Source organism: Pollachius pollachius, assembly GCF_949987615.1.
Source record: "Pollachius pollachius genome assembly, chromosome: 19".
Taxonomy (NCBI): domain Eukaryota; kingdom Metazoa; phylum Chordata; class Actinopteri; order Gadiformes; family Gadidae; genus Pollachius; species Pollachius pollachius.
Window position 1 is genome coordinate 12,454,630 of NC_136952.1, and position 18,568 is coordinate 12,473,197.

An 18,568-nucleotide genomic window follows, 5' to 3' on the forward strand; every position below is an offset into this window, starting at 1 on the left:
TATAGTTTGTATGTTTTTTCACGAGATTATACATGGGGAGATCTAACGACTGGATACATCAGTCAAGTCCAGTGAGGGATGTATTTTTCTGTATACGCCTGTAATGAATAAAATAACCCGAAATGTGTTTTACATAACGCAAGTGACACAGTGTACCAAGAACTGAACCGAAAGAACCTAATGGTTCTCTGCGCACGTTCGTGACGGTAAATTAAGCCAATCAGAAATCGTCTTTTATCGCAGACACCCGGATGTACCCGTGGGGCAACTGTCTACGTCATTGTTCACCGCCGGACGCCCGCTCGAAATAAGGGAATGGATTTACAACGACTATCAACACGTTTATAAAATGCGATAGGTGAGTTTATTTACGTTTCCACCAGAGACCGATAGTAACGTAATGCAAAGGTGTTATTGTAGAGTGCTCCGCGCGTTCAGATTGGCTGTGGTTGCCTTTCACCGGCTACCAGTCACTGAGTGTCATGTCGGAGGGAGCAGCGCAGCGAGCGCCACACAACACACCGGCGACGAGCCCCTCCTTGTGGAGGCTACTCATTCCGCACCGTACCACCCCTTCATCCACTCTATTCTGGCCTTCAGTGTTATTTTCTTAAGGAAGCGGACACCATGTCATCGTGTTATTGTATCACATCGGGTACCGTCCGGTAGCTTCGCTCCATGGCGTAGTAACAGCACTTCACATTGCACAATGGCAAGGTTAGCTCTGCCCCCACCGCCGCGCTAGCATTGTTCGCCGTTACCATGGTGTTTGTGGCAACGCACACAGCACACCTCGCCCACTCAGTTGCGACCAAAACACCAGAAGGTACACTTGAACAACCCCCTCCTTGTATGTGCAGCGCCAGGGCAATGATTCTTTCATTGTGTATGAATAATTCACAGCGTTGCGTGCCGAGGCCTATGGGAAGTAGCTAGCTGCGAAGCCCTGGTAGCCGATGTGGGCCAGTCTGCTACGGCAGGTGGGAGGGGACAGCTGCCGTAAAGGGGAGGCTGTTCAAAGCACTGCCGGATGCTGCACAAGCAGGGCCGCTGTTCTAGGACCCTCGTTTTTCAATGCCTTCAGGAAGCGAGTTTTTGTTGGAAGCACGATACAATGCTAACCTAATGCCTAACTATATCAAAAATACATGAACTTAACCATGTGTAACCTAATTCCTTGACCTAACCTAATCTCTATCCTAAACGTAACGATCTCTAGCATAATACCTAAACCAAACCAGCTCAAATGCGTAATGTTTTAATGGGACCGATTACCGTAACATATTTTTCAACGCCATAATAAGAATAAATAATTCGACTTCGCCTGCACCTTTAAGTCATAGAAACCTAAACCATAAAACAAGGGTCCTATAAATGCGGTCCTGAAACTGTAGCGTCTGATTTTGCAGGGACATACTATTGGACGTTAATGTTTTTCTCTCTTCGGCGTACTACTGCAATTGGATTACAAGCCGAAATCCAACGTTGCTCCTTGGATAGTGAGAAAGCAAACATTTTTATGTTAAGTTGTTTTAAGGGGTATTTAAAGGCAGTACAATTATCTTACATTGGCACGTATTAGTTTGTCAGCAGTAGTGGTCAACTCTGCTGTGCTTGTTCACTTTCCTGTATTTTTTTTTGATTTTTTTTATTCTTAATCAAGTATCCAAATCATGTATGCTACATTATCAATAGTTAATTATTGATAGGTTAATGATTGAATGTCCTATAAACTTGGTCATTCTCCGGCCTTGTTTTTAACACCAACGTTTGAAAGCGAAACTGTTCCGCCCAGTTACGCAAATTAAAAGCAAAACATCATACCGTAGATTAGTTTGCCTTGATACAATGGTGACACTTGTATTATGCAACGATATGGTAGCTGGCAGCAATGTCACTAATACCTCATTGTAAACCATGCCTTCTTTTGCATCTTTAGACATGTCAAATCATTCCAAACGGTAAAACTCAACTTTATACTGTACAGTATCATAGCGATTGTTCCTTGTCTTAAAGTCCATAAAACCATATTAATATTTCTGCCTCTATATTTCTCTTCCCCCTTCCAGCGATGAACAATGACCATAGTTGACAGGTCCTCAGAGAAGTCTGACCTTGAGTCAGTCGGGGTCAAGCACGCCGCCTTCACAAGCGGAGACGTGGGGATGGACGGCAGCTGTTCCAGCAGCTGGGGAGTCGGCCCCGCCATGCCCGGGGACTCCCCCAGGGGCAAGGCCACGGTGGGCTGCCGGGGCCCCACGCCGGGGGCCACGGTCTTCAGCAACAGCCCCCACTCCATGGAGCGGCCTAAGGAGCCGGGTAAGAGCCGAGTGGTGCCCGCAGCCGTACCACGGCCATGCATGTTGATCATAAATACAATATAAATGTCATTCAAACTTGTTGAATCACATATGGAAACATGGAAATGGACTCAACTCAATATGTCTACGACGATGTCGAGTTCCATTGCGACTCTTTCACCGGATCAGTCTTGTCATCCACGGTTGGCAAGCTGGGCGATCTCTAATGCGTCATGGCTTTGAGGCGTTGCGTTTATGATTTTGCTTTTTGTGATTTTGAAGTTGTGACAGTGAGGTTGGCTATCAGCCCTTCTTATTTTGGTACGGCATTAAAGAGGCACAGGTAACAGACATGCTGAGGCAAGCAGGGTGGCATGGCGTTCCCCTTTTAGAAAGAACATTAAACACAGACAGATGGAGTGATGCGCTACGCAGGACTTATGCAATGTTGTTATGCAGACAGACCTTAGCCCGTAGTAACTGGCTGAACTCATTATCTAATTACCACTCCCAGGCTGACCCTGTTATGTAACCAGGCTGGGCCCTGATTGGAGGACATGGATCAATTGGCCAAAATGCATGACCGGAAAGGAGTTTTGATTCTACACGTTCGCACTCTCCCCCGGGGTGATTGCTTTATAGGTAATATCAGACTAACAAAATGATTTTTAGCAGGAAATTATTAGGAACTACCTTATTTCCTCCCCAATGGGTATTCCTGTTCATGGATTAGGCAGTGCTATACCACAGTCTCCTTGTTAAACATGCGTGGTGTATGGGACTTCACTTCATCTGAGCCAGCTGTCATCCTGCCGCCGTCGCTGCTGCTAGGCCGTCCACAAGGCGGCATTCATGTGTTGCTTGATCTGCGTGTAAAGCGACGGTTCTGACAATGGCGCGGGTGTCTGTCTGCGGTTGTTGCGGCTGCGTGCAGTGGTGATGACCAGTGGGGATGGCATCGCCCTGCCCCAGAAGGTCCTCTTCCCCCCCGAGCGCCTCAGCCTGCGGTGGAGCCAGGCGCAGCGAGTGGGCGCGGGGCTCCAGAACATGGGCAACACCTGCTTCCTCAACGCAGCGCTGCAGTGTCTCTCCTACACCCCGCCGCTGGCCAACTACATGCTGACGCAGGAGCATTCAAAAACATGTAAGTCGACCGTACTCAGTCCCTCCTGGGGGGCCTCCCCGAACTCTTTCTGGTGTCGGGGGTCTAGGGACCCATGGGAGGCTAGAAAAAAGCAGGATAATAGATAGGATGTACTTTATTAATCCAAGACTGGAAAGTGGACTTAATTTGGCAGATTGTGATTATTGTTAGGCCTCTCTGTCTCGAGAGACATGTTTACTTCTCTGCTATATCTAGAGACATGTTCTTTGTACTCTGTGTTATTTATTCATTTGATTTTAATACTCTGCCTGTTCCTGTGGTAGGTCATGAGCCTGGGTTCTGTATGATGTGCACCATGCAAAACCACATCATCCAGGCCTTTGCCAATACTGGAAACGTCATCAAGCCTATCGTGGTCCTCAATGAGCTAAAAAGTACGGTTTGTTGTTTTGCAGGGCACTTAAATGCCACAGCTTTATTAATTATTAACATCTAAAAACAAGAAAGAAAATACTTGCAAAATGTATTTGGGTCGTTATTCTTTATTTTCTGTTCTAGTCATCTCAACCACTTTCCAAGTTGCTGTAAATCACGACTTGTTTCCAAACCCAAGTGAATAGTTCTCTCCACAGAGGGCGTGTCTCTAATGTCGTGTGCTCTTGGCAGGGATTGCGAAGCACTTTCGCTACGGGAGTCAGGAGGATGCCCATGAGTTCCTGCGCTACACAGTGGATGCTATGCAAAAGTCCTGCCTGCCTGGAACAAAGTACGTACTGGCCCTGTTCTATGCTGCTCTGCCAGAGGAATGTAAAGACATATGATCATTGTTTATACATGCATGCATGCATTCATGCAAACATACAGTGTGGGGACATGACAGTTTGAATATACTTTCGGTTGAGCGTCCTGCATTTTTCAACAACTCTAATGGGAGGCATATGTTCAACCTGTTTTTGACTGTGCCCATATTGAAACCTTTTCATATGCCTCATATGTAGATTCCTGCATATGAGGGCAGATTATTGATTCTGCCCTAACTGGTTTGTTAAGGTACTGGGCGGATTTGGCAAGACCAGAGGCTAATTGTTGACTATTGTAATTGTTGTTGTCTGGAGATCTGCAATGATTTATGTTTGACTCACCCTCTCGTGTGGTTTACACTGTTTGAAATTGGGCATTTGTAGCAGTGTTTGTAGTTGTTTTAGTCGCGCCTTAACGATTACTCCCACAGAGTAAAACTCTTCTGCCATGTTACTGCATAATTAAAGCAAGACATTTAAATAAACCTTTTTAACAAATGTAATGAATGGGTCTATTTTGTCCCAGGTACTCCCATGTTTGTCGTTGCCTCGATATTACTGAGACATACTAATGTCATCAATCTCTTCCAGGCTGGACAGGCAAACACAGGCAACCAGTTTTGTCCATCAAGTCTTTGGAGGGTACTTAAGGTCCAGAGGTGAGCTGTCTGCCAATACTTTTTCTTCAGTGATAATTAAACAGAGCAGGGCTCCAGAAGAACACTGTCGGTTGTTTTCGGGCTAGGTGGCTTCACCACTGCATAGAGGCTAGTATCCGTGTATGGCTGAGCCTGGTTCTAACCCAAGCAGTGAAGGATGCTGTGGCAAGGGGACTGTCAAATAATGTCTAGTAAATAATATTAAAAGCATTCATACAGAAAGGCTATAAATATATATAATTGTTTTTATGATCTAGTCATTGGCAGCCAGGCACTAACGGAACACCCCGGCTTTTTCTTTCCTCAACAGTGAAATGTTTGAACTGCAAAGCAGTCTCCGACACATTTGACCCTTTCTTGGACATTACTCTGGAGATCAAGGTATGCCATTGAGCTCTAAAACCCGGTTCTCTGCAAACCATGCAATGGATCTATATTGTATCTGTTTGTGTTGGACACTTGTGTTTATATTCCCCTGTATTCTCTCCCCGCAGACCGCTCCCAGTGTGGGCAAGGCCCTGGAGCAGTTTGTCAAGCCGGAACAGCTGGAAGGGGAGAATGCCTACAAATGCACCAAGTAAGCCACCAAACAGTCCTTCCATCTGCTCTTCCATCTTTTCCTCCACGACACATCCTCTCTTAGGAGCAGAGACAGACGTCCGGTCTTAACATGTTCTTTGACGGGTTTGTCTTTCAGGTGCAAGAAGATGGTCACGGCCTCCAAGAGATTCACCATCCACCGCAGCTCCAACGTGCTCACCATCTCACTCAAGCGCTTCGCCAACTTCAGCGGAGGCAAAATCACCAAGGTGGGCGCCCGTCATGAAATCCCAAACCTGGCAGTGGATGAGGTGGTGTTTGACCGCAGTCTGCATGGCCCTTAACACGAGTGAGGGCGGGTGTCTCTAAGCCTGTGTGTTTCTTCTCGTTATCCAGGACGTGAGGTACCCAGAGTACCTTGACATGCGGCCCTTCATGTCCCAGAGCCAGGGCGAGCCGCAGGTGTATGGTCTGTACGCCGTGCTGGTCCATTCTGGCTTCAGCTGCCACGCAGGACACTACTTCTGCTACATTAAGGTATTGAGACACTTTTGCTTTTCCTTTTATTGAGAGATGATTACTGCATGCTAAAGTTCTTTCTCTGTTAAGCAGTCATCACAAATTGTATGAGGGATGCCTACATTGATCGGTTTGCATTTAAATGTTGCTTTGTCAAAGTCGAATAGAAAGTTATAAATGTCCATCAAGTGAAATTCATAAGATAAAGTCGGTGTTGTCGGCCAAATACCTTGTCAACATTGTCTGGATGTGGTGTTAAGATTTTATTGTGTGTGTGTGTGTGTGTGTGTGTGTGTGTGTGTGTGTGTGTGTGTGTGTGTGTGTGTGTGTGTGTGTGTTCCTCTGGATAAAAAAACAAGTGGTCAGCAAAATAAAGAATATGTTGTTTTTGCACTTGGAAATAGTGAATCTCGTTTTAAGCCTACACTCAGATGTAAACTCGTTCTTGCATGCCAGTCTCTTGAATCATAAAAAAATAAAAACATTTGTTGTATGCAAATAATTCTAAAGAGGTCTACTCTCCGTGGGCAGCCACGCCTTCTCCAGTGAACCAAGACAGCACGCTCCGTGATGACCGGGGATTTTACCCCCTCGGTTTAACACAGGCAAGGCAGTGAAATTGCCGGGCGTGCCAAGCCTCGATCGAACCATCTGGGCAGTGTAAAAAGGCTGTGTGTGTGTGTGTGTGTGTGTGTTACTGCAGCTAACCTTACTACCCTCCTCTCTCCTGTCATCACAGGCCAGCAACGGTCAATGGTATCAGATGAACGACTCCTCCGTGTCCATCAGTGACATCCGATCGGTGCTGAACCAGCAGGCCTACATCCTGTTCTACGTCAGGTGAGCAAGCCTGGCCAACCGGCTGACACGCCATCGTACAGAGACAAAGGATTCAAATGTTGAATGTGTATCACACATGTTCACTGCAGGGTATTTCAGGGGGGAGCAGCGTTGACTGAGCCATGGGTGGATGGGATTTCATATCCTTGCTTCGTCTATAACAATGATAGTGAACCGGTCGGCACGTACAGGCCCTGGCTCTGACCCGAGTGTCTGTGGTCTGTGCTCCCCAGGTCCGGCGAGGCTAAGAGCGGAGGGGAATACGCTCATGCGACCGTGGGTAACCCCGGCCAGTCCTCCCCCCGCCCGGTGGTCCTACCGCGCATCAACACCGCCCCCCGGCACTCGTCCACAGGCTTCATCGGCCCGCAGCTGCCTCCACACATGGCCAAGGTACTGCCGACCCCTCACTGCGCAGTGTTGCTCAGGAATTGTGTACGACCAGAAGTTCAAATAAACCTGTATAATCCGACGTATTACCATGTATAATTGTTAAATGTGCTCCTCAGAACTCCCTCCACCTCAATGGCAACGGATCGCTGAGGGAGTACCCGTCAAGCTCCAAACTAATCACCAGCAGCGGTGGCATGGGGAAACCCGCCCACTGCCCATCCTCCTCCTCCTCCTCCTCCTCCTCCTCCTCCTCCTCCTCGACATCCTCCCACACGCTGACCCGGCCCACGGTGATCCCTGACTCGGACAAGAGGCAGAAGCTCTCCTTCTTCATCGGCCAAGGCAAGCAGGCCCGCCCCTCCTCGTCCATCTACGGCCAGCCGGCCTCCTCCTCCTCCTCCTCCTCCACCTCGGCGCAGTCTACCTCAGACGCCCCCCGCTCGGACCTCCACTTTGTCCCGCGGCAGCTCCACAACGCCAACGGCTCATCGACGGGCAACGGCGACTACCACCACCGCCGCGGCAACGGTGGGGGCCCGCCGTCTTTCCTCGTGCCCTACGACCACGAGTCGTCCGAGGAGTCGGACCAGGAGACCGCCGCGGCTGCGCTGGAGAACGGTGGCGGCGGCGGCGCCATGGCCCAGGCCCGCCTCAACTGGAGGAGCGGGGCGGGGCACGCCGTCTACGGGCCGGCGCCGCGGCCCACCAACGGGGAGGCGGGGGCGCCGCACCACAGCGGGCAGACCAACGGCGTGGCCAAACCCGGCCACAACGGGCACCACAACGGACACCCGAAGGTCAACGGGAATGGCGACGCCCCACACACGGTAGCGTTGGCGTGCTTTGATGGAGGATGTTTAGGCAGGGTCTCCTAGGTTACGGGACTTACTGTGGAGGTGTGGTTGTAGCCTGAATGGAATTGTGAAATGTGTCTTGTTTTGTGTGTTTCAGACCAAAGCCGTGAATGAGGGCAGATCGTCCCATGCGACAACCAACGGCTCGACGTCCGACCATAGTCAGCCCAGGTGAGATCCCCCACCACCCTCTTCCATGACTGGACTCAGTAATGAAGGGTTTTCCACTGCTGCCTATAAGCCAGGCACCGCACCTTTTCAAAGTATATAGCTGTTAAAAGAATTATGATGACTGTGCACTTCTGTTCATGGCATCTTCTGCCTTTAAGTTGACAGAACATACAGCCTACTTTAGCCTAATTGACTATACTTTAGGGTCATATACTGTAGTATACCGTAATTAATACAGTACATTACATTGAAACTGAACCGTGGCTGGCCTCAGAGATGGAGAGACCGTTCTTTCTGATTATGCACCGTGTTCACAGCCGATCATTCATCCTCATACCATGAGGTTCCTATCGATTTAAAGGGGACATATCATACCACCAGGTGTGAGTGTGATTAGCCATTACAAGCCGTTTTCAAAATGTGCTACACATTTTCAAACCTGATTGTAATGGCTAATCACACTCACACCTGGTGGTATGATATGTCCCCTTTAAGAGTTCACACATATTCAAAAAACAAAAAGACGCATATTAGCGTATAAAACAGCGAGAATACAATACCGACAGAGAATACCGTGCACCTACGGTCGCAGGCATGCGGGTAATCCCTGACTTGTTTTTGTGTACATACCCTAAAGCACAAAAACTTTACAATGGAAAACCAAAGTCCACAATCAGTGCTCCGCAGTAAAGCAATTGAAAGCAGGGTGTCTACTGCCGGGATCTAGCAGGTAGTCCAAGTAACCGCGGGGGATAACTGCTGGAACCTGACCAAGTAACGTCTCTCTTTTAGTCCCGCTTTGACACCATTGTTTAGGCTTTTTAGTTTTTAGGGTTAGGGTTGGCATTAATTCTTTCAAGAATTATTAGAACTATTGTTTTCTCTTATCCATGGTTAATATGTAAGTGTAATGTAATTGCTGTAAGCCTATTTAAGGTGCTGTAGGTAAGATCTATACCAATATGATCGAAGTGCTAGTATTTGTGTGAAATGTGTTGTGAAATGCCATAGCCATCAGTCAGCTAAATTAGTGAGTGATATGTGTGAATATCTGTTTCTTGACTGCTATATGATTAAATGTAGCTTCATGACCGCTCCCCCCCCTAATTTCTGACCAATCAAGGCATCTCTTCTCTTCTCTAATTGGTTTGGAGAATCCATCTTCTCAATCACATGCTCTCACACAGCGTTAACATAGCTTCACCAAAGGTGCGTGAACGCAACATTTTACAACGGCAGAGAAACATAGGGAGGGAGGGATTGCTTATTTTGGTTGTTTATTTAAAAAGTCATGCCCGCTTTTGCTCTCGTTTTCCTCCTCTGAATTATTGCCTACAGCAGCCTCTTTAACCTGTTTTTATACAATATTTATAATGCACAGATTCATTATTTTTAAAATCCATGATTGTTTGACAGAGAGAATTTGAGTCGCCTCGGAACAATGATTCCACTGTTCACATTTTGGCTGCAGTGCAAGCACATTCCCCTCCACTTAATTTAATTTTGCCTGAAACCCCGGTAATGTCATCCGACTTTCTAACTGTTGTCTTTCACTTGATCCTCCAGCCAAGAGAGCCATAGCGCTGCCCCTGCCACCACCACCACCGCCACCCAGGGAAACTCTTCTCGGACCCAAGCGGCCGCCTGTGAAAGCCAGCCCCCCGCGCCGCTGGAGCCCACGCCCAAACATACCGCAGCCTCTGAGGCTGGCCCTCCATCTGCAGCCCCCGGGGCCCGGGGCCACGCACCGGCTCCCAGATCCTCCGCTGCCTCCTCCTCCCTCTCCTCTGCATCCTCTTCCTCCTCCTCGTCCTCTTCCTCCACACACCAGGAGACTCCTCCCTCGGAGTTACCTGCTCCGCCTCCTCCTCCGGCGACCCCGGGGCCCCCCGCGGCCCCACACAGGGTGGGCAGCGGAGGGGGGAAAGAGCAGCAGCAGCCAGGGCCACCGCCGACCAACGGCCAGGCCCGAAGCCCCGCTGGGAGGCCCGAGGGTGCTGAGCCCCAGAACCCAGCCAAGGCCGGACCCAGAGGCGAGGAGAGGGACCGCCGTTGTTCCCGGGACAGGGAGCGGGACCGGAGGTACTCGTCGGACCGGGGAGGGCGGGACTGGGGCCGCCGCGGCCGCAGCCGGGAGAGGGACTCGGATGGCGACCACCGCTACAAACGGGACCCCCGCAACCTTCATCATCACCACCATCATCACCACCGGTCCTACCGAGAGCGCTCGCCCGTGCGGGACCGCCACCACCGGGAGCGGGACTGGGAGTGCGAGCGGCGGTGGGAGCGCACGGCGCACCACCCCCGGGAGCGGGACCGCGACCGCTGCTCGCACCACTACCACCGCCAACACTCCAGGGGCGAGGAGCGGGACCGGAGGGGCCGCGAGGAGCCGCCCCGCCGGAGGAGCCGGGAGGGGAGGAGCCGGGAGGGGAGGAGCCGAGAGGGGAGGAGCCGGGAGGGGAGGAGCCGGGAGGGGAGGAGCCGGGAGGGGAGGGGCCGGGAGGGGAGGAGCCGGGAGGGGAGGAGCCGGGAGGGGAGGGGCCGGGAGGGGAGGAGCCGGGAGGGGAGGAGCCCCTGGCGGGACAGGGAGCGCGACGTCGCGGCCGAGGCCCCCACCAAGACCAGGGCTTCCCCGACGCCGCCTCCCCTCTCTCCTCCCAGACGGGCCCCCAGCAGGGAGGGCCCTGAGCGCCGGGGCAACGCGCCTCCGCTGAGCGAGGACAGGGAGGACAGCCAGGAGGCGCAGCGGGCAAAGAAACACAAGAAGAGCAAGAAGAAGAAGAAGGCGAAGGACAAAGAGAGGTGCCGTGACAGCGGGTAAGCGCCCGTTGAGTCGACCTGTATTGTTGAGCCCCTCTGTAAACACTTATGAGGACGTATGAGTGTGACACCGTCTCATTTGTTTCATGTTTGCTTGGCAATACTTTTGGTAACAAAAACAACCTGTTCCTGTCGGCCCTCAACAGGAACTCTGAGGAGGAGTCCGACAAGGAAGGCCGGTCCTCCAAACACAAGAAGAAGAAGAGGAAGAGGAGGCGCGACAGCGAGGCGGAGCGTACCCCCGACGGCCAGCGCAAGGCTCGCAGGGTCGGCGGCGAGGAGGAGAGAGCTGAGGGCGGCGGAAGTCACGGCGATGACGGTCACAGAGGCCATTCGCCGGAGAAGCGACGACACGCCGATGAGGGTGCCAATGACTCCCTCGACCGACGGCTCGGGTCTTCGTCGCAGAACCACAACGGACACGCAGGTAGGACCGCCACGCTGACCTGAACACGCAGCCGTCACACTCATCCAACTGCTTTACTCAGAAATCTGAAAATGTTTTTTTGAGGTAAATGACACAAAATAAAATCACACATTGCATCATTTGTAGTTATAAATCACGTCCATTTATCATCCACTTTTGGTATTGTGTAATTGATTTGATTGTAGCAGTTGATGAATTGTTTTTAATGTCATTCATTTTTTAAAGCTAATGGTTGCAACGGAGTTAACGGAGGTTCCCAGTCCTCCTCCAGCAGCCTGTGCAGCTCCACACACCTCTAACGCAGCCCTGCTGCTACCACTGCTCGAGTAAGTAGCCCTCCCGCTGAGCCCCGAAACTAAGGGTTTACCGTTGATCTTCTGCTCAACAGCCGCCCTGCAAAATCTCTCAATCCTCTCCTCTTTCTTTCAGACCTGGTAAATACTGTACAATACTTCTATGATGGGATGAAAGAAAGAAGAAAACTGTCAACAGCAAAGGAATGAAATTAACCCCTCCCCCCCACACACACACACACTTTTTTTGGACGTGGTGCTTAATCAATGGGAAGACACTGAACTTTGACCCGCCGATTTTTTTTGCCCAAACTCTGTACACTTCTGGTTCACACGCTTTCACTAAAGAAATATCTACGATGGGAATTAAAAGATTAATATATACTTGTACAAATGCAAAAAAAGGACAAAAAGAACCCAATACCCCGACGCTTACACATCTCAGCTGCTGCTCAGTGGAAGACTCAGGAATATATATATACATATATATATAAATATATATATATTTATATATATATATATAAATTACACACACGCATAACCATGGTAACATCCATCTACTTCAGTCAAACAACAACTATAATACGGGGAAAATAAACGAACAAACAAACAAGCTAGCAAATACTGATGCGTCGCCTTGGAGATAAACTGCTGTACCGTTGCAAGGTGGCATGCAAGTTTTTTTTTTTGAAAGATGTCACCATATCTACATATCGTACTGGCACCAGAAGGATTTCCAGTTTTTATTGTTTTGCATTTAATTTAATCGCTATGGCAACAGAATCATGGATGGAAACTTTTGGGGGTGCTTAGAGGGACAAATTAAGGATACCGCCACACGTTACCCTGGACACACTTGACGGCCATTCCCTGCCCTTTCTTTGGTTTTTCTCCCTTAAAGCTTTTTTCGGTTTCCCCCTCTGCCTAAGTTTCCATTGTATTGGATTTTCGTCTGTCGTGGAGGTGTTCTTGAATTGTTGTTGTTGTCCCTTCTCCCTGCCGTCATTTTTTCTTCTTCTTTCTTTACTCTATTTCAAGCATTCAAAAAAAAAAGCATAACAAAAAAAAATCTTTTACTATATCATGGATGTGGAGATTTTGTTTTCTTTTTTGGGTGTTTGATTTTACACGTAAAATACAGTTTTGTTTCTTCTAGCACCTCTTGAGAAAGAATACTGTGAATTTAATGTCTGAACTGTACTATCAGTTGTTTTTATACATTACTAGTCCTGTATCAGGATTATCAATAGGTTATCTTTATGTTGATGTCGTTGCTTGGTTTGTTTTTAGAATAACCACACCATCATTTATTCCACATTCTATAGACGCAAGTCAACTATAGGTATGTTGTTTTGATTTTTTTCCGTTTTTTTTTTGTTTACTTGAGAAAAAAAAAAGTCATGGTAATGTCATACCCTACATTCAACAATAGCATGTCAAGATTTATACATTGTACATGGTATATAAAAATGCCTTAAAATACATTTGTTAATATCAGAAATTGTAATTGTCTTTCTCTGACTTTGTCTCCAAAATCAAAGTGAAAGTACCGACTTATGTCAACAGTTTCAAAGTGCTCTTGGCTCCATTTGTGCCGCAGCTTAATTCAAGACCCCCATTTTGACAATAACTTGACGCTATTGGTATGCAAAACTTGAGTAACCTCTTGATTGTGGTCTTTCTGTAGGAGTTCCTGTTGGACACAAATACAATGACTATAGTTGATGTTCAATTGGAAGAAATAAATGATGATTCTTTCTTTTAATTGTCCAGAATGAATACAGGTCTGAAAGACGAATGAATTAGTCTACTTTGAGTTCAGTAAAAACCAAATCAATATCTGTATTCTTTACATTGGCACAACCTCAGGTGAAACAATCACAACAGGCATTCTCGTCTGTTCTACATTTGTATATATTAGATGTATGTTATGCTTGTAATGAGGGATGAACATCCAACCTGGTGGTGTAAAAGGGGGCCCTTTGATAATGACAGATATAAATGTTTTACATCTTCTCTCCATGGTACACAGTAAAAGTCGCTATTAAAGACCACCGCAGGGTTTGGTTTGTTGGTGTTGATATGATGGACACTTGGATTGATTCTGGACGACGGGCACCTGTTTTTCTCTGATTCAGAAGAGGATATTTATTAGTGTAAACCAATCAAACAAAACCAGAAATGGAACCAAGGGGAGGGCTACCACCACGACTATTGTGCTAAGTCCTTAATCACAAACAAAAAATGCTAACTACCATATGTACATATTATATACTTGAGAAATGTAAAAGGAAATAACTAATTAACCTTTTTGTTAAGGATAATTACCTTAAATAAATACTGAAAGGAAATTTACTTGGGTGTTCAGTACATGAAATAAACTTAAAATGACTGTACAGAAATATACATGGTGTAGCAGCTTTTTTTAAAAAAAAATTAAGTATACCCACTTTAGAGAAACGTTTCATATATATCATAGATTCTGATTATCCAGCCCTTGTTCAGTTCCATTGATTTTTTGCGGGAATAGGTATGGGAAAAACTCTTGCATCCAAAGTAAATTATGCATCTTTAATCTCGTTGCTGAGGAGCTCAAAGTCGTGTGCGACCTGCCATCAAAATATGAAGTGAATTTGTTCCTTTATTTTTTTTTCCACTCACTTGGTTGTACTCGCAGCCGTGCCCGGTCTCCGCTAGATGGCGATAGATCCGCAGCAGGTCAAATATAGACATGGCCCAAGAACGAAGGTCAGGTATCTGATAACTAGCAAGCCTCTTCCTATTCTTTAATAGGTCCATGATAACTAGAGAGGTGTTGATTCCAGAAGCAAAACCTAACAGAGCGTACGGTTGCTTGTTTTTTTCCCAAGTTATTTGTTTTTGAAAGTACATTATTCCTGGTTGTAATACTTTCCACAATTCCATACTAGGTTTACCAGCTACTGGGCCAACAACAATTAATCAGGTTGACTGCTAGCTAGCTTCTTTTGTAAACTATAATGATTGTGATTCTGCTATGTGTGTGTCTGTAATAACATGGCCCACTACTGTTTGGTCGAGTTGAGATGGACTAGATTTCCTTTAACATGAGGAATTATATGCAAGGACTTTCTTACACTTAGGTGGCGCACTTTTTTTCCTTTATCTTTCAGCCCGTTGTTTATTAATGAAACCGCGTTCTTTCGGTATTTCCTAAAGTCGGCCACCTACTTTCAAGTCCGGTTTATAGTGCTCAGTAAAGTGCTAGGCCGTCCTGCGAATGCGCAAGAAGCCCAACTCCTGGATTCTTTCAGGTAAGACCCTTTCGATTGTTCACTCCTTTATTTAAGGACCGACAGTATTACAAAAAAACAGGAGCTCACAAAAATGTTTGTACACATTTATTTACATATTTACATAAGTATTGTCATTCACAATAATCATAATGCATACATAATATAGGCAAGGAAAGTTTATTTATAGCACTTTACATACACGAGGACTTTTCATATACTTTTTATATCTGAAGACTCAAAGTCCTTCACATAAACACATCTCCATACAATAAAATGAAATTATAAAATAAAATGGAGAAATTCAAGAAAATAAATGCTAAGCATATATGCATTGTAGAAAAAGTGCAAAAGTTAGAAGTGCAATGTATTTAAGCTTTTGCAGAAAGCTAAATTAAGCATAACAGGGTTTTTTTGGAAGACTTGCAAGGAGACAAATACAGTAATCAAGCTTTATAGTAATAAAGGCATATACAAGTTTTTGTAAGTCTTGATTGGACATGAGCCCTCTTAGTCTTAGTCAAATCCTAACTAATCTGATGTGACTGTCGAAATGTAAATCTGAATCCATGATAACCCCAAGATTCCTGACTTTGATTGAGATCTTCAGGGACAGGGAGTGAAATACAATTATCTCGGTTTTTTCGTCCTTTAGTGGAAGGCATTTTTGGCACATCCAGTCTTCGAATTTTTCAATGCACTGGCACAGCAGGTCCATGGTAGATAATAATAATAATAGATACATAATAAACACAATCCAAATGTGTTTTACCCTGTGTTGTTATTTTGATTTAACAGTATTATAGCCAATCCAATATTAGCCAATACAATGTTTTCACCAAACATCAGAAGTGGGCATTCTAGTACGGGTGACCACCCTGGAAGTGCTGCTTTGTCCGGGCTCCAATCCGAACAAGGGAAGGGTTGGGTGGGTGACCACCCTGTGGTGCTGCTTTGGCTGCCCCAGCTGGTTGGACCAACGAGAGGATAGGCCTCCACCCTACTGCTGAGACCGGGTCACAGAGGGTAACCGCCCCCATCATCCTGTAAAAACATAAATATCACATTATGAAGATAAAGAAAGAAAGAAACCAAGTGTACTGTACAATATAATTGACTTCAACTGATGATGTTAAAGTGAACCGCAATGAACAGCGATTCAAAGATTGATAAAGATAATGTATTCAAACTGGGGATTATAATGAGAAAAATTGAAGGGACATCAGTTAGGCTACAATCTTCCAACTAATTAAGCAGCACTACCAGGCTGATCACCCGGGTAATACCGATGGGACATCAGTGAACTAACGCGGTGGCGTTAGTTCACTGATGTCCCATCGGTATTACCCGGGTGATCACCCTGGTAGTGCTGCTTTGTCCGGAAATCCTTCCTCTAAAATCAGTTACCAGGCACATAAATATCACATTTTGAAGGTAAAGAAAGAATAAAACCAATTGTACAATAACGATAATAAATGCATCATATTTTCAATCTCAAAATAATCATGATATCAATATTGACCAAAATAATGGTTATTATGATTTTTTTTCGTCATCGAGCAGCCCTTGACCTGCATGAACTGCAGTTCAAAGATTGAATAGGACAACATATTCAAACTCTGGTGATCATATTAATCAAAAAGTAGAGAAAAATCTAAAAGATGTCATTAGGCAAAAATGTTTTCTTTTATCTTCCAACTAATTCAATTCGCTAACCTGTTAAGATCAGCGGTGGCGGTATTTCAGTGATGTCCATCGGTATTACACAGGTGATCTTCCTGGTAGTGGTGCGTTGTCCGGAAATCCCTCCCGTAAAATCAAATTTGAAGATAAAGAAGGAAAGCTAGTGTGCAATAATAATTGACTGATTCAACTGATAATAGCAACTGCAGTTAAAAGATTGAATAGGACAATGTATTCAACTCTGGTGATCATAATAATCAAAAAGTAGAGAAAAATAGAAAAAGACATCAGGTTTTTTTTAGATCTTCCAACTGTTAAATTCACTAACCTGTTATGATCAGCGGTGGCGTTTTTTCACTGATTTCCCATCGGTTTTGTAGAAAGAAGCCAGAACAACCTGCACCCAGAACAAACAGCTGCTGTTAGTCATGTTTTGGTGTTGTGACGCATCTCTAAACTGTTTGAATGTGTCTGATGCTCGTGTGCTGCCTTACAATGACGGGGAGGAATGAGGAAGGGTGCTCTGGACTGGACCAGGGTCTACAGGGGCCCCCGGGGGTCCATCCTGGGTAGGACGATCTTGTTGGAAACCCGCAGGTCTTTGCTGCTGCTCTCCTGGGTTGAGGCGGAACCCAGAGCCCGTGCAAGGAGGGACACGGAGTGTGCCGCGGTGATCCAGTATTCCTTGCTGTCAGCCTCCTGAGCCACAGCCACCTGGGGCAAGCTAACCCCACGGTGGCGGTCAGGGTTATAGCCCTGACCGGCAGCTTGGCCTCAATAGGGGGGAGGAGGACGATCCCCTGGTTGGTGCCACCAGCTGGGGCAACCAACTGGGGCAGCCTAACCCCACGAGGGCAGTCAGGGTTATGGCCCGGTGTCTTGGCCACAGTCTAATACTCTCATCTGTCTGAGTCTCTGAAGTCTTTGCCATATATACATTAAGGATTTTAGACACGTACATTTTAGATTGGACCACTGCTTAGGTCTGAAACGTACTCATGCAGTTTTAATTTATGAAGTGAACTATGAACTACCAGTGGACAGCCACTATGGGCTGGAGGAAGACGAGCAGCAGAAGCAACCAATAGCAGTAGAGATGGTAAAGGTGGAACCGTTGGATGAGGAAAAAGCATCTAGAACAGGTATCGTGTTTTCTGGTACGTTACAAAGAAGTTCTCCTAATCTTTGGGTTGCCCCATGATTTGTAAGAGTAAAAATGTCTCTCTCTGTCCACTCCAGTGTGTGCATCGCGGTGAAGAAGGAGGAAGTAGGCAACGTGTTCGTGGCGTGGAAGAGGCTGGGCGTGGTGAAGGCGGTCAGTCTGCCCATGTGCGTGACCATCAGTAAAAGGCCAGGCCGGGCTTCCAGGCCAGCCACTCCGGGGTGGGCAGTGAGACGTTCGGGCGCTACGGACCCTTCAGCCACATCATGGCCGACAGCGTACCGGAGCGGTCCCTTATGAGAGGTACATCCCATGAGGGATCAGTGCTAAAGGACGGGGCAAACAGACCATTACGCACCTCAAAGGACCCCATAGACCTCCTTTCAAGACTGGGTAGGGTTCGTATTCATTTCAGGAAGAAGCACTGGGCCTTATTTAACCTGCCCTGATATCTGTTTTCTTGAATGTTGCATTCAACTTTTTATTTTTGGACAGAGATGTGGTCCTGACCATTACATTATGATGTCTGGGTGAAATTTGTCCATCTGATTTCTAATTTAATTTACAGCTCAAAATGAGTCTGAATACTTTCTGAAATTGACGCACATGCGCGCACGCACGCACACACACACACACACACACGTCTTTCCTTCGAAGCTTCATCTTTTCCTCCATCACTGATGAATCATTTTCAACAATTCCCATGAAGCCATTCAGATAGTTAGTG

General features: G+C 46.8%; 1 protein-coding gene across 1 annotated transcript; it reads left to right on the plus strand.

Moving 5' to 3' along the window:
* Nucleotides 1-276: 276 nt before the first annotated feature.
* Nucleotides 277-12,748, plus strand: usp42 (ubiquitin specific peptidase 42). The gene is made up of 19 exons (XM_079756837.1): nucleotides 277-358; nucleotides 2,070-2,319; nucleotides 3,235-3,444; nucleotides 3,729-3,839; nucleotides 4,072-4,171; nucleotides 4,797-4,864; nucleotides 5,175-5,245; nucleotides 5,359-5,441; nucleotides 5,562-5,673; nucleotides 5,801-5,941; nucleotides 6,663-6,763; nucleotides 6,997-7,156; nucleotides 7,273-7,983; nucleotides 8,108-8,181; nucleotides 9,748-10,621; nucleotides 10,736-11,001; nucleotides 11,151-11,431; nucleotides 11,657-11,757; nucleotides 11,861-12,748. Exons 2-18 carry the CDS (start codon nucleotides 2,079-2,081, stop codon nucleotides 11,728-11,730), a joined length of 3,678 nt encoding a protein of 1,225 aa, XP_079612963.1. The 5' UTR covers nucleotides 277-358; nucleotides 2,070-2,078; the 3' UTR covers nucleotides 11,731-11,757; nucleotides 11,861-12,748.
* The last annotated feature ends 5,820 nt before the right edge of the window (nucleotides 12,749-18,568 follow it).

Bases quoted from the DNA above. Each gene is read 5' to 3' on its own strand.
- usp42 (XM_079756837.1), top strand. From the start codon at position 2,079: ATGACCATAGTTGACAGGTCCTCAGAGAAGTCTGACCTTGAGTCAGTC. The intron at 3,445-3,728 runs GTAAGTCGACCG...TTCCTGTGGTAG, and splicing joins GCAGGAGCATTCAAAAACAT to GTCATGAGCCTGGGTTCTGT. The intron at 6,764-6,996 runs GTGAGCAAGCCT...TGTGCTCCCCAG, and splicing joins TACATCCTGTTCTACGTCAG to GTCCGGCGAGGCTAAGAGCG.